This window comes from Anolis sagrei, chromosome 1, assembly GCF_037176765.1.
Source record: "Anolis sagrei isolate rAnoSag1 chromosome 1, rAnoSag1.mat, whole genome shotgun sequence".
NCBI lineage: Eukaryota > Metazoa > Chordata > Lepidosauria > Squamata > Dactyloidae > Anolis > Anolis sagrei.
This window is the reverse complement of record NC_090021.1, coordinates 284,185,157-284,206,398: the sequence shown is the minus strand read 5'-3', so window position 1 is coordinate 284,206,398 and position 21,242 is coordinate 284,185,157. Positions and strand designations below refer to the sequence as shown.

The 21,242-nt window shown below is 41.4% G+C and overlaps 1 protein-coding gene across 2 annotated transcripts in view; it reads left to right on the top strand.

The window, feature by feature from the left end:
- LOC132767139 (deubiquitinase DESI2-like) overlaps window positions 1-17,205 on the top strand; it is an 88,622-nt gene extending 71,417 nt beyond the window's left edge. For both annotated transcript variants that reach the window (XM_060761772.2, XM_067462804.1), the window contains exons 5-6: window positions 2,705-2,846; window positions 14,173-17,205. In XM_060761772.2, coding sequence (XP_060617755.1) covers window positions 2,705-2,846; window positions 14,173-14,415 — 385 coding nt within the window. In that variant the 3' untranslated portion in view covers window positions 14,416-17,205. The remainder of the gene's footprint in view (window positions 1-2,704; window positions 2,847-14,172) is intronic.
- The last annotated feature ends 4,037 nt before the right edge of the window (window positions 17,206-21,242 follow it).

Genomic DNA, 21,242 nt, shown 5'->3' with positions numbered 1-21,242 from the left:
TTGTGTTAAACTAGTCCAAATTTCAGGGCCCTTCCACACAGGCATATAATCCAGAATATCAAAGCAGAAAATCCCACAATATCTGCTTTGAACTGGGTTATCCACACTGCCATATATTCCAGTTCAAGGCAGATAATGTGGGATTTTATCCAGCTGTGTGAAAGGGGCCTCAGTTTCTTCTTCCCATCCCAAGTAATTTTTTCAATGTATTATAAGAGATGAACTGGAATGAAAGGGTTGTCCTTCCTTATCTTTGAACTTCATTGCAGAAACCTATTCTCGATCTTTGCAATATGACCATGAGCCCCAATATGTTTTCCCCCCAAACACGATTAGAAACTTCTTAAATTGTCTGGATGGTGCAGGGAGGAGGAGCACCCTCATTTTGTCCTCTACCAATGTGCAAAGTCAGACCAATTTAGCCCACCACAATAACAGGAATATTTGAAGAAGTCCTGAGATTGGTTATATGTAGCCTAAGCATACATATAGGAAACCCTTTCTCTTTTTACTGCAGGCTTATTTTGCAGGGTTGTAATGCTACAAAACCTCTGCATTAAGCATTCATCATTGCTTGATTGTTTTCTTGCTGATGTACCAAGAAATACAACAACAACAATCAGTCAAGAGTTTCTTTATGCATGTCCAATGATATGCAATTGTACATTTCAAAAGTTCAGGTGATTCCCATGGCAAACAGAGCTTAAAAATGCAGTTAACTGTATTGATTGTTCCTCTCTCACTCACCTCCTGCTCTGTGAATAAACATACCTGCAGGCCCAAACCAAAAAGCAATAATACATACCGTAGTATACCTTGTTTCATGTCCAGCACTTTTAAATTTTAATTACTACATTTGGCCCAGCCATAGGTTTTTTAATGCTGTATGTTATTGTTTATTGCTTATTGTGTATTTTTTGTTTTTGAGTTTTATTTCAACTGTTTGTATTGATTATTTGTTATCGCTTTCGTTTATTGATGTGCTGTGGGCTTGGCCTCATGTAAGCCGCACCAAGTCCCTTGGGGAGATGGTAGTGGGATACAAATAAAGTTATTATTATTATTATTATTATTATTATTATTATTATTGTATACCTAATGTGTTAAGATCAGCAGACAGTCATAGAATCATAGAGCTGGAAGAGGCCTCAAGGGCCATCCAGTGCAACCCCCTGCCAAGAAGCAGGAAAATTGCATTCAAAGCACCCCCAAAAGATGGCCATCTAGCCTCTGTTTCAAAGCATCCAAAGAAGAAGCCTCCACCACACTCGAGGGCAGAGAGTTCCACTGCTGAACAGTCCTCACTGTCAAGAAGTTCTTCCTAATGTTCAGGTGGAATTTCCTTTCTTGTAGTTTGAAGCCATTGTTCGGTGTCCTAGTCTCCAGGGCAGCAGAAAACAAGCTTACTCCCTCCTCCCTATGACACCCATTCACATATTTATACATTTATACATATTTAGTCATGGAATTATGAAATAGTAAGCTAACACTCTGGTGGCGCAGTGGGTTAACCCACTGAGCTGCTGAACTTGTTGACCAAAAGGTCGCAGGTTCGAATCCGAGGAGCAGCGTGAGCTCCTACTGTCAGCCCCAGCTTCTGCCAACCTAGCAGTTTGAAAACATGCAAATGTGAGTAGATCAATAGGTACAACTCTGGTGGGAAGGTAATGGCACTCCATGCAGTCATGCCAGCCACATGACCTTGGAGGTGTCTACAGACAATGCCAGCTCTTCAGCTTAGAAATGAAGATGAGCACCAACCCCCAGAGTCAGACACGACTGGACTTAATGTCAGGGGAAAACATTTACCTTTACCTTTTAAGCTAACAAAGGGCAGTGGAGTTTGAAAACATAGGCCTGATGCCGATTGAGAAAAAGGACATAACACTTGCTCCCCCAAATCTCTATATTTTCCAGGAGCCTATTTGTCCAATATTAGGAAGAAAAACTTCCCCAAATCAGTTCTAGCAGTTTTCATCAATAGCATAAGCAGATTTTTGTAAAGGTGATGGGATGAGAAAGAGAACAGAGAAAGCTGATGGTCTTTTTCATGCTAGACAAACATAGCGCTTTAATTGCCATGTTTCCAGCTTGTGAATTCCAGGATTTATAGACTAATGAAGTATTTAGAAACCTCTCACAAAGAGCCTGAGTTCCTGACCAAACTAAAACTCCCAAAGTTCCATAGGAATCAGGTATGGCAGTGCCATAATTTTGTGGTGTGAAAGAAATTAAAGACATAACTTTAGGGGAGAAAGTCCTGGCTCTTTCTAATCCCAAGAACCTCTGGCTGGATTGAATATCACTGAACAAGCCATTCAAATGGTCTTATACCCTGGGGAAAGCAAAGTATCAATAGAATACTTGAGGACAAACAATGTTTTAAGCATGGCAGAAAGTTAGAAGAGCAAATCCTTTGGCAAGTCCACAGCTATCATACAGATGGTGCTTTAAATTGTCCCCCATAGAGCTGTTTCACTCTCATAGCTATGTGCATTAATCACAACCTAGACTAAGCAGTTTACTCTATGCCACTACAATGCATAGCCCTACAAATGGTGGGGGAGTACACCTAATTTTCTGGGGATGGTGGGAATATGCATGCATTTTCCCTAATCTGTCACCGTTATTGCCACAGCCAAGCTTTCATATTCTGCATATTGTATTTTTCCTATTCTTGATTACTGCCTTTTTTTAACACCAGAGAATCCATCGCCTTGGGCACCACAGACTTCACAGAGGAGGATGTGGATAAAATCATGGAAGAACTGGGCAAGGAGTACAAGGGCAATGCCTACCATCTCATGCACAAGAACTGCAATCACTTCTCGGCTGCTCTGGCAGAGGTTGGCTCATCTTCCATTCTTTTTTTGATGTAAACTTTCAGGATCTGTTGGCAACAGTGTTTCTGGTAAAAGGGTCATCTCTGGTATTAACAATAGCCCAATCGCCATTTCCTTTTTGTAACCATTGCACTGAAATAATAGTTAACTATGGGTAACCGTGGTGGCACAGCAGGCCCCTGATGGTGCAACAAGTTAAACTGCTGAGCTGCTGAACTTGCTGACCAAAAGATCAGCAGTTCAAATCCAGGGAGGGGGTAAGCTCCCACTGCTAGCCCCAGCTTCTTCCAACCTAGCAGTTCAAAAACATGCAAATGTGAGTAGCTCAATTAGGTACCACTTCTGCAGGAAGGTAATGGCACTCCATGCAATCATGCTGGCCACATGACCTTGGGAGTGTCAATGGACAACTTCGGCTCTTTGGCTTAGAAATGGAGATGAGCACCAACCCCCAGAGTTAGACACAACTAGACTTAATGTCATAGGAATGCTTTACCTTTACCTTTACCTATGGGTAACCATTTTCTTGGTGTTCTAATGTCCATTTCCATTTCCCTTGTTGCCCCTTACTTCAATTGCTAGAAACTACCTTCACTTCCCAGTAGGCTAATTTAAGGGGTTGTGTGTATGTTATTAAACTCAGTACATAAACCTCATTATTAACCTTTGCCCTCTTGTTGCCTGATCACACCTTCCAGACCTAACTCTGTTATTATCTATTGTTTTGGGAGCTCTATCCCAGGCAATTGTGTATGAACTGAAATAACAAGCTTTTATGATCTAGGTTTAGGGAGATACAAACCTTCATACCAGACTGACTAAAAGGGAATTAAGGGTGCATCCACACTGCACAATTATAGCAGTTTGATACCACTTTAATTGCCATGACTTCATCCTATGGAATTCTGGGATTTGTACTTTGATGTGTGATTTGTGTTGTTGTTGTTCATTCATTAAGTCGTTTCTGACTCTTTGTGATCTCATGAACCAGCCCACACCAGAGCTCTCTGTCGGGCGTCACCACCCCCAGCTCCTTCAAGGTCAATCCAGTCACTTCAAGGATGCCATCCATCCATCTTGCCCTTGGTGTGATTTAGAATACACCAAAGTACCCTGAAAACAGAGAGACTGGGGATTAAATCCATTTAATTTTGTAATATAGATAAATAGAATTCTAGTTTGTGGAAGTAATTAATGTTTTCTGGGAGAGAATTTGAAATCCTTCTTCAAGTTATTATTCCCAAGATTCCATAATATGGATCCATGGACGTTAAAGTGATAGTAATCTGCTATAATTATGCACTATGGACACACCCTCTGTGTTATTGTTGTTTCTATTATCTCTCTTTGTTGATAAGGACCAAGATGGATTTTGGTTTGAGGAGTGGGCTATCCCTGAGGACCAATCAAATGGGCAAATGACATCAGGGAATGTCATTTGCCCACTCCTCAGTCACAGTCACTTATTTCTAGTTAATGATGGGGCGGGAGGTAACAATATAACCCCCCTGCATGCCTCTGATACTTCAAATCAGAAAATTTAAGGAGTATTGTTTCTTCACTAGTGACTTTACTAGGGGAGTGTGGAGAGTGCACACTATATTGGGTGACACTGTCAGAGCAGGTGACTCCAAAAGGACCATCTGTACAATTTTTGTGCAGTAGTTCAGCAGAAAGTTATTATTTTTAGAATAAAGAATACACATGGTACTATGTCCAGCTAGGCAAGCTTTCCTTCTCATTTCTCACCTGCATATAACTTTGCAGTGACTCTCATAGTCACCCATGCAACCTTAACTGCTTCAGTTCTCTTTCGGTGTGACACCTTCCTTCTTTCACCTACTTGGTCCAGATGAAAGATAGAGGGAGGGTGTTGATTCTCTCATAGAATCATAGAGTTGGACGAGACCACATTGGCTATCTAGTCCAACCCCCTGCCATCAACAAGGGAATCACTCCATATTTAACTTTCCCTCCCATGGTGGTGGCAGTGGGGGCACCATTAGTTACCACACCAGGTTTTTTCCCCCTGTGTCAGGAGTGACATGAGAAGCTACAAGTCACTTCTGGTGTGAGAGAATTGGCCGTCTGCAAGGACATTGCCCAGGGGATGCCCAGATGTTTCACCATCCTGTGGGAGGCTTCTCTTATGTCGCCACATGAGAAGCTGGAGCTGACAGATGGGAGCTCACCCTGCTCCTTGGATTCGAAATGTCGACCTTTCATTCAGCAGTCCTGCTGGCACAAGGGTTTAACCCATTGCACCACCGGGGGCTCACCACAGCAGGTGGTACCACTATACACTATGGGGTGGGATGAAGGGGAAGGACTCCCCATGTTGTATAGAGGCAAGAGATATTCTATCCCCAACTCAAAAAATATGTCACCATCATTGATAAGGAGATATATACATAGGAGATATATACATGAAATTATAAAAGTGTGACTGTTCTGAGTAAAGAGCTAATATTTTCTCTTTTAAAAGTATGGAGGAGAAATAACATAATTTTTGTTTTGTTTTCTACTATGATACCTTTCAGAGTTTTGCTAACAATCTATATGAAGTGTCAGTGAAAAGGTCATAAACTGCTGTGTTCTCAGAGCAGCTCCCCATCCCCAGAGTTATTTATGTGTCTCAGGGAAGTCATGAAACCATTCTACATTTTTTAAAGCATAATGAGAGGCAAGACAAGAAAAGGCCAAATCGCTCAGTTCTGATGTGCTCAGCAATCTCTAGGGGCACAAGTGAAAATATAACAGATCTTTTGACAGTTGAGCCTGGACACTACACATTATATTTCAGCAGTACGTAATGAAGCTCTGACAGCCGTGTTGGCTTAAGTTTTATGCTGCTGCTTGCTTTTCCATTGCTAGTCCATCCCCCCACTTACCTTGTTGCTTGGGATTTCCAACTTATATCTGTGAGGTGAATAGGCTTTATAACACCGAGAAATACAAAGGTATCTGAGGAAGGAGCTCAGGGTGAGAAGTAATGCATCTCCCTTCTTCATTTGGTGTATATTGTCTCGCCCAAAGGATAGTTGGTAGAGGAAAGGGGCTTCTTTACACACGGCCCCGGTAGATTGTAGTTTAAGAGGTCATATTTCTTATAGGTATGCTTGAGCTGTTCCTGCCCTGAAACTTTTGAGAAAAGTAGTGGATTGTATACTTGTGTGGTGTTTCCATTTTGTACAGAACCGTGTATGTGTAAGTATCTTAAGTCATTTTCTATATTATCACATCTTCCCTCCATTCCTATTCATAGAATCATAGAGTTGGAAGAGACCTCATGGGCCATGCAGTCCAACCCCTGCCAAGAAGCAGGAAAATCGCATTCAAAGCACCCCCAACAGATGGCCATCCAGTCTCTGTTTAAAAACCTCCAAAGAAGAAGCCTCCACCACACTCCGGGGCAGAGAGTTTCTCTGCTGAACAGCTCTCACAGTTAGGAATGTCTTCCTAATGTTCAGATGGAATCTCCTTTCCTGTAGTTTGAAGCCATTGTTCTGCATCCTAGTCTCCAGGGAAGCAGAAAACGAGCTTACTCCCTCCTCCCTATTACTTTCTCTCACATACATGGCCATCATGTTTTCTCTCAGCCTTCTCTTCTGAAGGCTAAACATGCCCAGCTCTTTAAGCCACTACTCATAGGGCTTGTTCTCCAGACCCTTGATCATTTTAGTCACCCTCCTCTGCAAACACTCCAGCTTCTCAACATCTCCCTTCAATTGTGGTGCCCATAATTGGACACAGAATTCCAGGTGTGGTCTGACCAAGGCAGAATAGAGGGATACCATGACTTCCCTGGATCTAGACACTATACTCCTATTGATGCAGGCCAAAATCCCATTGGTCTTTTTTGCCGCTGCATGGCATTGTTGGCTCATGTTGAACTTGTTGTCCACAAGGACTATAAGATCTCTTTCACATGTACTGCTGTGAAGCCAGGCATCCCCCATTCTGTATCTTTGCATTTCATTTTTTTCTGCCTAAGTGGAGTATCTTGCATTTGTCCCTAATGAACTTCATTTCATTAGTTTTGGCCCATCTCTCTAATCTGTTAAGATAATTTTGAATTTTGCTCCTATCTTCTGGGGTATTGGCTATCCCTCCCAATTTGGTGTCATCTGCACCAAAGGAACCATGTCAAAAAGAACCAAGTAAGTTGGGTGTTATTGCCGTCTAGTATAGGATTCAAGTGCAATTAGTACATTAAAGGCTTCTTTACTCCCACATGTGTTGTCTTGACTGATAAAATGACTTGAGGAAGGCATTAGCATCTTAGCAACAAGAAACGCTTCTCTTTCTTATAGCACTGGTACAGCAAAAACTATTAAAGTGGTTACGTGCATCTTGTCCTTCGGTGACTTTTTCTCTGAGCAAATTGGGACATCTAATTTCCTCCAGTTCTGCTGTGAAGCCAGAAGGCCCATCATAAGCAAACCACACAGAGAAGAACAGCTTCACTTTTTGTGGCTGTATACAGCCAGAGCCCAAACAGTGTTGAGTATGGGGCATGATCCCTGGAATGATGGGGCAGAGGAACTCAAGGCTAAGCTGAGGGACTCCAAAACTCAAGGTCAACACTACCAAACCCTGCCAGTATTTCCTGTTGATCATTGGAGTTTGGTTCAATTCCATCGTTGGTGGAGTTCAGAATACTCTTTGATTGTAGATTAACTATAAATTTTAGCAACTACAACTCCCAAATGACAAAATCAACCCCTCTCCCCAACTCCACCAGATTCAAATGTGGGTGTATTGGGTATTTGTGTCAAATTTGGTCCACTGAATGAAAATATCAGATATTTACATTACGATTTATAACTGTAGCAAAATTACTGTTATGAAGTAGCAATGAAAATAATTTTATGGTTGGGGGACATCACAACATGAGGAACTGTATTAAGGGGTCGTGGCATTAGGAAGGTTGAGAAACACTACTTTATAGATTTGAGTCCTGTTTTTAGCCACATCAGCTGTGCCATCTCATGCGTCTCTTCAGATACAATACAAATGTGGCATTGGGGGCTGTGTGGTGGTGTTGGGGGTGTGGAGGGATGGATGTGTTGTTTCATGGTGTGTGCAAGAGAAGGCATGTAATTTCCTTGTGCAATAGCACAATAATAATTAAAGCTATTCTATTGTATTCTATTCAAAGCTATAATTTAGGTCATTTTGCATCTATTATGGTCTAATCACAGTGTCTCCTTAAACATTTGCTATAGTTGTTCTAAGTCACTGGCCTTACAGTACATCTATTGGGGTAGAAAACCTCTTTCCTTGACTTACAGTTGCTCATCCATTCACAGTGAAATCCATTATTCTGAAATGTCATCAGCAATCTTAGTCTTAATTATACTGAAGCCTTCCCCAGAGGCCCACTTGTTAACTCTCCTGTCATCCTGCAGCTGCTCCCGGTGCTTCAAAATCTTCCTCTCAAGGACTTCCGTGCATTAAAAGCACGTAATTGCAAGGCGGGCTTGGCATGTAGTTGTACCCAAAAAATAAACTGTTGAGGGGAAAGAGGCATTGGGAGTCACGCACATCATTTGTCAGGATGAACAGGAATTAGATGTGCCTTTTAGAAGTCTTTGTTGTGGGGTCCTCATTGGTGAGGCCAGTCACTGGGGTTGGCCCTCTTGCACAAGTATTGGGGAAACTAATATTTTATTAGTTTTTATTTTATATGATAATAACAATTAATGCAACCAGAAAAGCTAAAGGAAAGGCAAACACAAAGACAAAAAGGGCATTACTAACCAACCAACACAAATGTTTTTTTTAATGGTGGATCACAAAATGATTCTTGCTCAGTTAAGTCCCCCCTCTGGGGGTAGAGAAGGGCAGGGTACAAATGCTTGAAATAAATAAATAAATATTAATAAATATTAATGAAATAAAAGGAGAGCACACTGTGGCAAACATAATTTTTTTAATTATGATTTTTTTATGTGATACATTTGCATCTCTATCTTAAAATTGACTTGAGTTCTGGGAAGGGACAGGTGATGATTAGTAGTTTAGTGGAACAATTAATCCTCTGGGATTTAATCCAAACTTTAAAGAAGCTATCAAAAATGCAGAATCTATTTGGAGACATACAGATCAGCACCTTGGACAACTCCTGTAAGATTCAAACTGTCACCCAGGGCAGATTCACTGACATAGAAACCACCGCCAGCAACCACTGCTCCAGGGTATTTGGAGAACTATATTCTAGTCTCATATGATCCTGCCTAAGCACTAAAATTTGTGGGCGTAACCATCTCTTGTTTAGACATATGGGTGGTGATATAAGGGAAGACTTTCTCGCTGTTCTCAGGGTGTACAATATCTTTCCAAGGGAGACTAATTGGGATCCTTTTCTGTCAGCAAACAAAAAAAAATTAAGGTGGGATTTCAGTAACTGACTCTTCTGAGAAAATAACAACAACAACAACAACAACAACAACAACAACAACCTCAGCTGGCATTTGGAAACTATAAACATTGAGAAAATCACGATATGTCAACTTCAAAAGGCCACCTTACTTGGATCTGCTTGCATCATTTGAAAACACATCACATAGTCCGACGCTTGGGAAGTGTTCGACTTGTGATTTTGTGATACGAAATCCAGCATATATATCTCGTTTGCTGTGACATACTGTGTTTTTGTGTTAGAAAAATAATAACTTTATTTTTATTTCCCACCACCATCTCCCCAAAGGGACCCAGGGTGACTTATATATGGGACACAGTGTCCACAAAACATAAAAGCAAAACAATCCATTGAAACAAAAACACAATAAAATAAAAGCATAGTAAAATATAGCAATTCAGATAAAACACAATTAAATAAAACATAAGAAAATAAAACAGCAGCATTGAAACTCCACCAAAACAATGCTCAACAAAGACCAACCAGAAATACTAAAATGGGTGTGTACAAGAAATAAAAAGGGCCGGCCATGAGATAGTGCAAAACAGCGTATCATAGGGCCAGGGAGTTGGAAGTACAGAGAACAGAGTACTATCTGGCGAACTGGGGACTCGACAATATAACTAGGGACTAGTCATTTTCAAATGCTTGCTGAAACATCCAGAGAAGGGGGCTTTTAATGGATTTGGACTGGACTTTTTAATTTGATCATGTTTAAATATTACAGTCTGCTTCATCTGTTTGTAACATTTAAGTCTCTATTTTTCTGCCCCTGTTTTAAATCCATACTTGTACCTGTTTCAATATTGTCATGAGCCTTACCACATCCAAGTTCTGGGTCAAAGGCAAGCAGGAAGTCTATCAAATTAAAAAAAAAACAATAATAGTTTAAGCTGCAAGAGGACACAATATTAATTTTCCACCAAGAACATTATCAAATGCCTTTTAAAAAGCAGCCACTGATTAAAATAGCTTTATTTATCTTGCACCAGAAAATAAGAAAAGAAGGAGCTGAAACACACTTCACCAGAAGTGTGTTTCACAATGTGGCCCCACCAGAAATGAGACGGTGCCTCTTTTAGCCACATGCCACATGCAGGGTCTCCTTAAATCATGATTTCAAAGGCAGATTTATATGGAAGCAGACCACTGAAAAGTAATCTAAGCTGTTGAGAACTCTAAATCCAAACACCAGAATTTTAAAAGCAAGATTTGAAATAATAAGATCACTAGTGGAGACAGAACATCTGCTCTGCTTACTAAATGCCTAGCTATAGTCGAGATGGTGTCACGAATGTGCCTGTTTAAGATGCATCTACACTCTAGAATTAATGCAGGTTGATGCCACTTTAATTGCCGTGACATAATGCTATGAGATACTTGGGGTTGTAGTTTTACAAGGTAGCCTTCTCTGCCAAAGTATTTTGGTGTCTCATCAGAAACTGCCATAATTTCAGAGAATTGAACCATGGCAGTTAACATGGTGTCAAATTACCGTAACTCTACATCCTTAGCTTGCTGAGATCTTAGTCTGGGATCTTTGGGTCCTGCCTTCCCTTCTTTACAGTTCTTTATCATTAAACCAAACTAGACAGTCCTTCAAGCAAAGCACACCTTCAAACTTAACTTGCAAAGGAAAATATATTGCTTCACAACACCTAGTAGTATTCCAGACCAAATGCCATCCCTCAACTTTAAGATAGCTCATGACAGAGTCTATAAACCTTGTGTATTTGCTGTTTCACTGCCAGGGATGGAAAAAAAAGAGGTGTGTGTGTGTGGCAAGCAAGGGTTTTCGCAGTCTGCAAGCAATGGCTAGTGGCATGTCTACAACCTAATGAGTCAAAAGTTGTCAGGCCTAAACAATGTTGACTGAATTTCAAATTCTCCTTGCAGTGAATGTGATGTTTGTCCTGCCCTTTGCAAAAGGCTTTCCTTGTCTCAGGCTGCCAGTGTGAAAAGAAATTGTGTATTGTTAATGTTTGTGGAGGAGATTAAGGTGTTGCTTCTTACCTGGTTGCATTAAAAGCAACACTTTCTTCTACACAACCTCTTGGGTTTTGACTCTGGCCACCCTATCTCTGAGCCACCCACCAGGAACACTCATCTGGATCTTGTGATACTTGAGCAATGCCATGTGGGCCTCATACTGTTTTTCTGTCTTTCTTCTGGCACTGTCTTTGTTATGTGGGCATATTTCTGTTTTAGAAACTATTGCAGAGGAAGAAATGGAGAGATACCAAATTTGCTTTGACAGCAACCAAATTTGTGGGATGCTGGCCTATCACACACACTAATTTTTCTGTCCTCGTTCCATACTTCCCTCTTTTCTCTGAAATTTGTTTAGTGTTTTTTTTCTTTTAAAAAACTTACTTTGAAAAGAAACACACATTTTAAACTAGATGGAAGCTATTTACATCCCTTACTCTGCAGCTATCCAACACTGAGAACCATAAGGGGATTAAAAACACAATCTCTCTGACAGTATTTGTGGTAAAATAGCTGATCTTCTCTCCTTTGTTTGTTTCTCAGAAGAAGCTAATGTGAGCTCCACAATCTATGAGATAGAGGGGAATCACCTACTAAGAACTGAAATAAAATGAGAAACAGAATTTAGAACAGGCCTCTTTAACAGATGCAAAACTAAGGAGCATCTTGGAGAAGGGCTGCAGCTCAATGGCAGAGCACTTGCTTTGTATAATCAAGACCCAAGGGTAACCATAGAATCATAGAATGGAAGAGACCCCAAGAGCCATCCAGTCCAACCCCCTGCTGTGCAGGAACACACAAACAGGGCACTCCAAACAGATGGCCATCTAGCCTCTGTTTCAAAACCTCCATAGAAGGAGAGTCCACCTCACTACACTGTCAAACAGTTCTTATTGGCAGCATCTCCAGAATGGGCTGAGAAAGAACACAGCCCGAGAGTCTGAAGAGCCCTGTTAGTCAGTGTTGAGTAACATGAACCTTTCTTCTCACAGGGTAAGAGATATCATCTCAAGTTCTGTAGCGGAAGTTACTTTTTAAAAATTCCAGCTTCCAGGATCTTCTAAGCAGCATATCCACTGTTAGACTCTGGGGGTGAAATTCTTTTTTAAAGTTCTGTTGCATGTAAAGCAGCTCATAACACATGCTGGTAAGCATATTGAGCAAGATTTTTTTTCAAAGCCAGCATAGTGTAGTGGTTTGAATACTGGAGAAGGATTCTGGAGACCAGGGTTCAAATCCCCACTCAGCCATGAAAACCCCTTGGATGATCTTTGTCAAGTCATAGTGTCTCATTCTTAGCAGAGGGCACCAGCAAACCTCATCCGAAAATCCTAAGATAGGGTCTCAATAGGTTGAACTGATCTGAATAAAACAAAAATATTCAGGCCTGTTCTATAGAAATTCAAGCCTCACTAAGTAACCCTGCATTGTTTTCATAAAATAAGAGCTATAATGTAGGCAGAGATGTCACCTCCTTTTGATCACTTTTTGTTACAAAGCAAAAAGCTGTATGGCTGCAGAGGGCTCTCTAATTCAGCTGTTTTTGGGTTGCTTTCAAAAACTTTCTAACTCTCTTGCTGCCTGGCTTCATTTCACAGCATGCAATGCAAGGACTGTGCTCATGCATGCTCATTTCCCATTCTCAGCTCTGCTCTCTCTGCACTGCAGGATGAAGGCTGTGTTGTCCCTAGAGCTTCCATGCGGAATGAATTGAATGGCATGTTGCCATTTGCACAGTTTCTCTTCTTGATTCCTGGAGGTTTCTGTTTCACTCTACAGGAGAATTCAGCACCCTTCCTCTGCTCCCTTGTCACACTTCCTGGTCGTTGTAATTTAAAAATTGTTTTAAAGTGGTATCTGGTCACATTCTTGTTCTGATGACAGAACACATTGTGTACCTTGGTTAACCTCAGAATAAAAACTTGGACAACTGCAACAGTTCCAAATGATAGATCCATTACTTCAGAAGCAGTGACTCCATTCTTGCTTTTATAGATGAAGTGGAACTCTCTGTCCCATAGTGTGGTGGAGGCTTCTTCTTTGGAGGCTTTTAAACAGAGGCAGGATGGCCATCTGTCAGGGGTTCTTTGAATGCAATTTTCCTACTTCTTGGCAGGGGGTTGGACAGGATGGCCCACAAGGTCTCTTCTAATTCTATGTTTCTATGATGCTCCTTCTGCAATTGCCGTAGGTTGCGCAAGTGCTGCCCTTGTGCTGAATCTCTATTAGGAACAGGGTCCAACCCCCAGATAGGTCTCATACAAGCTGTAGCATCTGTGAGTCATAAAAAGAAAGTATATCTATCACCTTCACTGTAACAGAGCTATTGCCCATCCCAGGTTTTAAGTTTCCCATGCTTTGTCAGACCATATATCCCTATCACTTAGATTTTTTTCTTTTAGGATTTTATTTGTTGCTTCTCCTTGTCTGTTTGTTTCATTACAGAACTTTGGGGGGGGGGGGGGATTAGGCTACAACTCCAAACTCTCCAGGATCCTGAGACTTGTAGTTGAAATACAATATGACTCTAGTATCCATGAGGGATACATTCCAAGATCACAACCACAGTTGTGGATAATAGTAACACATATACTTTGATTATTCTTGGGCTGGAAACATACCATATAATAGAACTGAAGGGCCTAGAGAAGCCCACATACACTTCCATTTGTGGACTGTTCTAGGTTCTCCAGTGTAGTTCTATGGTATATTTGGGCAGGAGACATGCCATAAAATCATATTGGAGGACCTAGGAAGGCCCATAGAAAGTGTTTTGGAGTATGGGTAAGTGAAATCATACTGTAATTACTTTTTGCAAGCTCTACTTCATTAGAAGTACTTTTGCATCTTGAAATCCATGCCCCCCCCCCCCTCCAAAAAGTCTCTCATATCATTTTTCTTCTGTTACTTCTACAGATCCTGTGTGGGAAGGAGATCCCACGCTGGGTGAACCGTCTAGCCTACTTCAGCTCCTGTATTCCCTTCCTGCAAAGCTGCCTCCCCAAGGAATGGCTGACACCAGCTGCCCTTCAGAGCCACATCAGCCTTGGCCTCCATAAGGAAGAGCAAGGAGACACCACGGATGAGGAATCCCCATCCACTTCTGCAGCTGCCTCAGCCTCAGGCCCTTCGCGAACCTGCAGACACACAAGAGTCTGAACTCCATGCCCACTGAAATCACTGTCAGACATTTTCCTTTGCTCTGTTTGCCACTCATCCTCCACATCTCATTGCCTCTTCACTCATCTCCTGAGAATGCCAGGAGAACACTTCAGCCCAAGATCACCAGGTTGAATCCTTTCAGAAAGGAAACGAATGCCCTGCCTCTTTTTCTATGTCCTGCTGCAGCTACTCAGCAAAGTGACCTCTGTCACTCCAAGATTCAGGCCAACATGTGCTGGAGTTTAAACTCTGGAGGCTGACATGCATTCCTGAATCCAAAACAAAAACCAGAAACTGCTGGCATCTCTGGGACATGATGACACAGTGGACCTGAAGGGAAGCCATAATGAGAAGTTCCTCCTCTGGAACTCTTTTAATCCTCTGCCTCCTCCTGCCATGCACACAAAACGCCTTTTCTCCACTCCCTCCGAGGTTGCACCTTATTCACACAGGGCGCCTGCCTCCTTTAAGTACCAAAATAATGGACTGGACTCAGAGCTTATCTTCCTCATCCATATGACCAGCAACAAACTCCAGTTAACACCATTTCCTTATTTCTCTTTCGTTCTCTCCCCTTATCCCCCACCCCTTTTTTGTAATCACTAGTTTCTTAAAGTCATCTGCTGGATAAATGAAAGGTGCTGCCATTCTACCACTGCAGATTTATTTATTTTTTTCTTTCTTTTTTGTGAATTAGAATATTGTATCAGAGACTGGAGGATATGTCATCCTTCAACAACAATAGCAAAAGTATTCTAGAAACGATTGTGTGGTTCTGGTTTTTATTAAGAAGTTATGAAAAAAGCAAGATAATGAAAGTTGTCAGTTTCTTTCTGGACAAGGGTTTCTCTCATATCTTTAATCTAGAAGGAAGAAATGATGCTCTTCCAGATGATGATGGGCTACAAGTCTCAATAGCTCTAGCCATCAAAACTAATGATTGTGTGTGATGGGTGTTGTAGTTCAACAACTTGAAAGAAGATCCCTCTGCTATACATAAAAGTGAAGTGAACTGTTTCAAGCAATACGGGGCATGGACAGCTAGACAAAATGTGAGATCAGCAACTAACAAGTAGAGTATGTGTCCAGTTCTGGGAATCACAGTTTAAGAAGAGTGTGAACAAGCTTAAATGTTTCCAGAGAAAGGTGACCAAGGTGAGAAAGAACCTGGAAATGTGTGAGAAACAGTTTAAGACAGTGTTTCCCAAACTCTGGTTTTCCATTTGGCTTGGACTTCCTGGAGTCTCTGATCATTGGCAAAGGGAGATGAGGGTCCGAGGAGTTGAAAACCAAAGCACCTGGAGGACTGGAGTTAGGGAATCACTCATTTAAGGTGCTGGGTAAGTTCAACCTAGAGAGAAGACTAGAACGTGATACAACAACCTTTCCCAAATATCAGAATGATTCCCATTAGGAAGATGGAGTGAGTTTGTTTTCTGCTGCTTCAGGGAATAGGACCCAAACCAATAGATTCAATTTATAAGTCAGAGGATTCCAACTACACTTTAGGGCAGTGGTTCTCAACCTCTGAGTCCCCAGGTGTTTTGGCCTACAACTCCCAGAAATCCCAGCCAGTTTACCAACTGTTAGGATTTCTGGGAGTTGAAGGCCATAACATCTGAGGACTCACAGGTTGAGAACCACTGCTTTAGGGCTTAAACAGTGAAAAGGGGTAATAGACTATCTTTTGTTGGAGGTTTCTAAACAAAAGTTAGATGGCCATCTTTCAGAGGTCCTTTGGCAGTGGATTTTTGCACAGACAGAGACTTAAACTAGATGGCCCTTGGAGTCCACCCCAACCCCATTCTTTTTCTATAATTTAAATTATATCCTGCCTTTCTCCTGGCATGGAACCCTGACTCTATGGTTTTCAAAGTGATAGTCTTAAGATAAGAGTGGGGCATTTGCACTCTAATCAGGCAATGAAAATGTCTGCAAGAAAGCCTGCATCAAAAAATTAAATTGACAACCCTGGCTAGAGCTGGTATTTGGACTAAATTGGTAGGGCTCTTAGAGCTTTCTGTCTGATACTCTCAGTTTTTTTCAGTGGTCCCCTAAACTTTCCTTAAGTAGAAGATCAGAACTGAGAGATGGGCTTGACAGTGACTACCATTTGGTGACCCCCCTGTGCCGTTGTAGAAAATCCCTGGTTCATTCCAAGGTAGAGTTATGGTAGGCCTCCAGTAGCTCCAAGCAGGATGGCCAATGCCCTGGAATGATGGAATTTGTTGTCAGGCATCATCTGTGGACCCAGAAGTTGGAGGTTACAGATTTGAACCGCAGGCTCACAGAGCTCAGAAACGGTGAAACTATAGGTGAATCAATTCGTTGATGCCTTTAAAACACAGAGAACCATTTGTTCTTTAGACAAGGGAATTCTACACAGTAGAATTCATGCAGTTTAACACTTTAAGTGCCATGACTCGATGCTATCATATTCTGGGACATCTAGTTTGGTGAGGCACTTGAACTCTGAAAAGAAGACTAAAGACCTTGCAAAACACAATCCCCATGATTCTTTGGCATTGAGCCATGAAGGTTAAAATTATGTCAAACTGCATTAATTTTACAGTGTGGATGCAGCCAAGGACCACAACTTTGTCATATATTGTGTTGTATATTCCACCTTACAAAACCTGTTAACAGCCTGATATAGTAAGGTAAGTGGGCAATGTCCTGCAATCAAGGAACTGTTCTATTCCTCCCACCCTAGGGTAGCCATTTCCTATAAACCCACTTTGCAAAGAGAAAAACAAACAAATAAAAAGTCCCAAAATTAGCCACTGACACCTCTGTGGGGCTGTGATTGAATATTTTGAGTTTTTGTCATGGGAACCTGACCTGTTTTATAAAAAATGTGGCCCTCCTTATGTTGTAACACCAATGACATCAGACAACATAATTGATGGTAAGAGCATATCATCTGGATACTCATGAGGTGCCCACCCTAGATCTATGTCACTATCATGGTAACTGTGGCCAACCAGCTGTCTTTCAATTATTCAGAAATGGAAGGTAAAGGTGACCTATCTGCTTCATCTGGTCTTCAGAGGAATGCAGCCAGGGCAGATTCTGATTCTGCTGAGTTATCAGAGCTAACTGCAGATGATAGACCTTCTGTCCTTCATGAATCTGTCAAACCTTCTTTTAAAAGCAAGGTATGACTGTGACCACCACCATATCCTGTGGCAATGAATGTCATAATTTTATGTTGTGTAAGAAAACAGTTTTAATTTACTCTTCCCAAACACATTCTACATTCATGAGCGAAACACTATTGTGACTGCACTATGTTGGGTGTGATGCCCAACTACTCACCACTAGTTATGCAACTGAACTGCCTATTTGCAGCCATCAGGCCCTATCGATTTTGGAATTATGCATTCTTGAATTCAGGCCCAGAATTTGCACCTGGCCAGGCAAATGAAAGGCTTCCAAGATTCTGGAACACTTCCTGGATTTTTAATGCAGGAACATCTATAACAAAATGCAAGGTAAGTAGGTTATTTAGCTAGTGAGCTTTTAAAGGGGGGGAGAGCTTTATGGATGCCAGCAGATACATTTCTGAACCATAAAATCATAGAATCATAGAGTTGGGAGAGACCTCATGGGCCATCCAGTCCAACCCCCTGCCAAGAAGCAGGAAAATCACATTCAAAGCACCATCAACAGATGGCCATCTAGCCCCTGTTTAAAAGTCTCCAAAGAAGGAGCCTCCACTGCACTCCGAGGCAAAGAGTTCAACTGCTGAACAGCTCACACAGTCAGAAAATTCTTCCTAATGTTCAAATGAAATCTCCTTTCATTGTTCTGTGTCCTAGTCTCCAGGGCAGCAGAAAACAAGCTGGCTCCGTCCTCCCTGTGACTTCCTCTCACATATTTATACATGGCCATCATGTCTCCTCTCCACCTTCTCTTCTTCAAGCTAAACATGTCTGGCTCTTTAAGCTGTTGCTCATAGGGCTTGTTCTCCAGATGCAAAGCAGTGTTTTAACGCAACAAAAAATAATTTATGATAGTCAGAACTTGGCAAGGCAGTTTTCTTCCATTAAACCTAATCAACTCATCTTATCCTTTCAGAGAAAGTGCCATATGCTAGATATAGAATAACCTGGAGGAATGTGGGCCTTGAAAAGGATTTTGGACAACAGCTCCTGGAATCCTGCAGCCTTGTTCTTTGTTTGATTGTATCCTACACCTAAGGCTTCATTCATGTTCTTAATAGAGGTTTAGGAGGAATTTTACACAGTTAATTACTGTATATATTTATGTATAAGTCTAGAGTCAGAAAAGCAACTCAAATACTAGGGTCAACATATCCACTGGTCAAGGTAAGTATCAAAAGAGGAATCATTCCCATCTCTGAATGGAAGAATAAAAATGAGACCTTCATCTGTCCTAGAAGAACCTAAAAGAAGCACGGACCACTTTTTCTCTCTTAGAACTCATCTGAATGCCTCCATCATCAATATTTTCACACTCAGGCATTCAAAAAGGCCAGAAGCAATGCCGCAGCAGAAAAGGTAGAGGGCACAGTGCTTCTCTTTAGGTCTTCTAATTACAAACTCTCAACTTTCACCACTTCACTCAGAGAAGGGAAGGGTTTCTTTTTAAATATGAATTAATACTGTATTTTAATTTTTATTGAAAAGGAACCCCCCTCCTCTCTGAGTAGAGTGGCAAAAAGACTTTTTAAATGCTGGAGGAAAGAGATGGCTGTAGCCAAAGGCAGCTTTGGCTGTGCAGGCACTGTCCCATTTTCCTGGAATGATCCTTGACTTATCTATGGTTCATATTGAAATCCATAATTTTGTCCCCAAAACCTGCCCTTGACTTATTCATGAGGTCAACTTATACACAAGTATATATAGAAATTAATGTGGCCGTTTTGGTTTAGTTCCAATGAACATATGCTGTGATGACCCCCATACTGTTGGAGAAGGGAGAGAGGCAGTCATGGAGGCGGGGGGGGGGGGGGAGGGGGGGGAGAGAAGGCTCTCTGGTGCCTGGAGCAACTTGGATCCTGTCTCAGCAGGAGGTCAGACAACTGTCCTCCTTTAATCCCCCGGTTAGGCCAAGTTGCTTGGCAACATGAGGCCTCCTCCCAAGGGATCCAGCTGCCTCTCCTGAACTGCGTAGTAGCAATTTTGAACCTCTGGCAGACTACTCGAAAACCTGTACATGGGACTTGAAACGTTGTATATTATTCTTAGTTTCTCTGAATGTCAATATCAGTCAACAAATAACTGATACTACTGAAGAAGGCAAAAATGTAGGCAACCTAGTCAGGCCCCATTTTGGAGCAGGTTGTCATCTCCTCTCCTTCCACGTCAGCCCTGATTGCCAAAACTCTATATCGGTGGTTCTCAACCTGTGGGTCCCCAGATGTTTTGGCCTACAACTGCCCAAAATCCTAGTTGGTAAACTAGCTGGGATTTCTGGGAATTGTAGGCCAAAACACTTGGGGACCCACTGGTTGAGAACCACTGCTTTATAACATTTAAGGTAGCTTTGGTGCAAGGAGAATCAGCTCCTGGACAAGTGAAGGCAATGGCAACATGTACACAAGAAGAGATGTCCTTGATACTTTTCTCTTACTTACCAAGAGATTTTATTTTTAGTGCAACTTCCTAATTCCAGTATTTTAAAACGAAAAATAATTGAAGTATAAATATGAAGGAAAAGGAAAATGGCTATATTGGGAATAGTGAGAGGGAGTAGAAGACAGGAGAATCCATTGCTCTGATGTCACATTACTGCTAACAAGCCAGCATAGAAGCAGATGGGACCCATTGCACCAAGATAAATGATAGGAACATTGCGGCATTGGGAGCAATTGACAGGAGAATCATGGGAGGGGTACATACTGGCAGCGATGCAATAGGGAACATCATCAAAGGTGACAGTCTAACAGCAATACTTCTTTGCCTGAATTGTATAATAAACTCCTGAGAAAACTAAATTGGTAGCATAAGCTGTCATATACTAACTACTTCATCAGATGGATATCTCACTCTTCAAAAGCTTATTCTACCAACTTTCTCTTCAGTTAATCTCAAAGATGTCACAAGATCTTTGTATACTGATCTAGACTAATACATCTGCAAGTTTGAATTCTACCAAAAGTGTGAAACTCTATTGTTTTCAAGAAGTATCATCTGAAATGTTCTGGCGTCTTACATTTATTTATGATGCTGTTAGTGTTCAGGGAGACTGATAACAGAAATAGGTTTTCTAGCAAGTGCCAGACTCTTAAGCTTTTTTAGGACTATAAACAAAGAATTTGAACTGGAATTGAAAATGAACCAGGAATGAGTGGAGTTATTCCAATGTGAACATCATGTGATCCTACTTCCTCTTTCAGTAAAAGCTATTAGATGGTTTCAGTCTTTTAAAAATGTGTATATCCAAATTAGGGGCAAAAATTAAAGTAGATATTAAACTAACTTCTTTCATCCCAGATGGCAGTGTCCAGCATCAGTGATATGCTAGTGATGATCTTTGTTTCCTTGGAGTGTCCAGGTCTGTTGGCTCCACACTGTCTGCTATATTCTGCTTATCCTGTTTAAACTGGCACCACACTGTCTCTTCTTACCAAGTTGATCAGGCATTTTTAAAAACTAGAGTCAGTATGATAAGGTTTGCCATGGTTTTAGATTTTTAAAGCTGTTCATCAAGCGGAGGAAGGGAGAGAATATGGAGCGGTTGACCTGTCTTTCATTTCCCCGGGAGAACACTGTTTCTGACATTCTCAGATCTCATCCTCTGCTAACAAAGGTATCTATGTTATGTGTGTGGCTTTTAATATGTGCCATCAGCCTCCA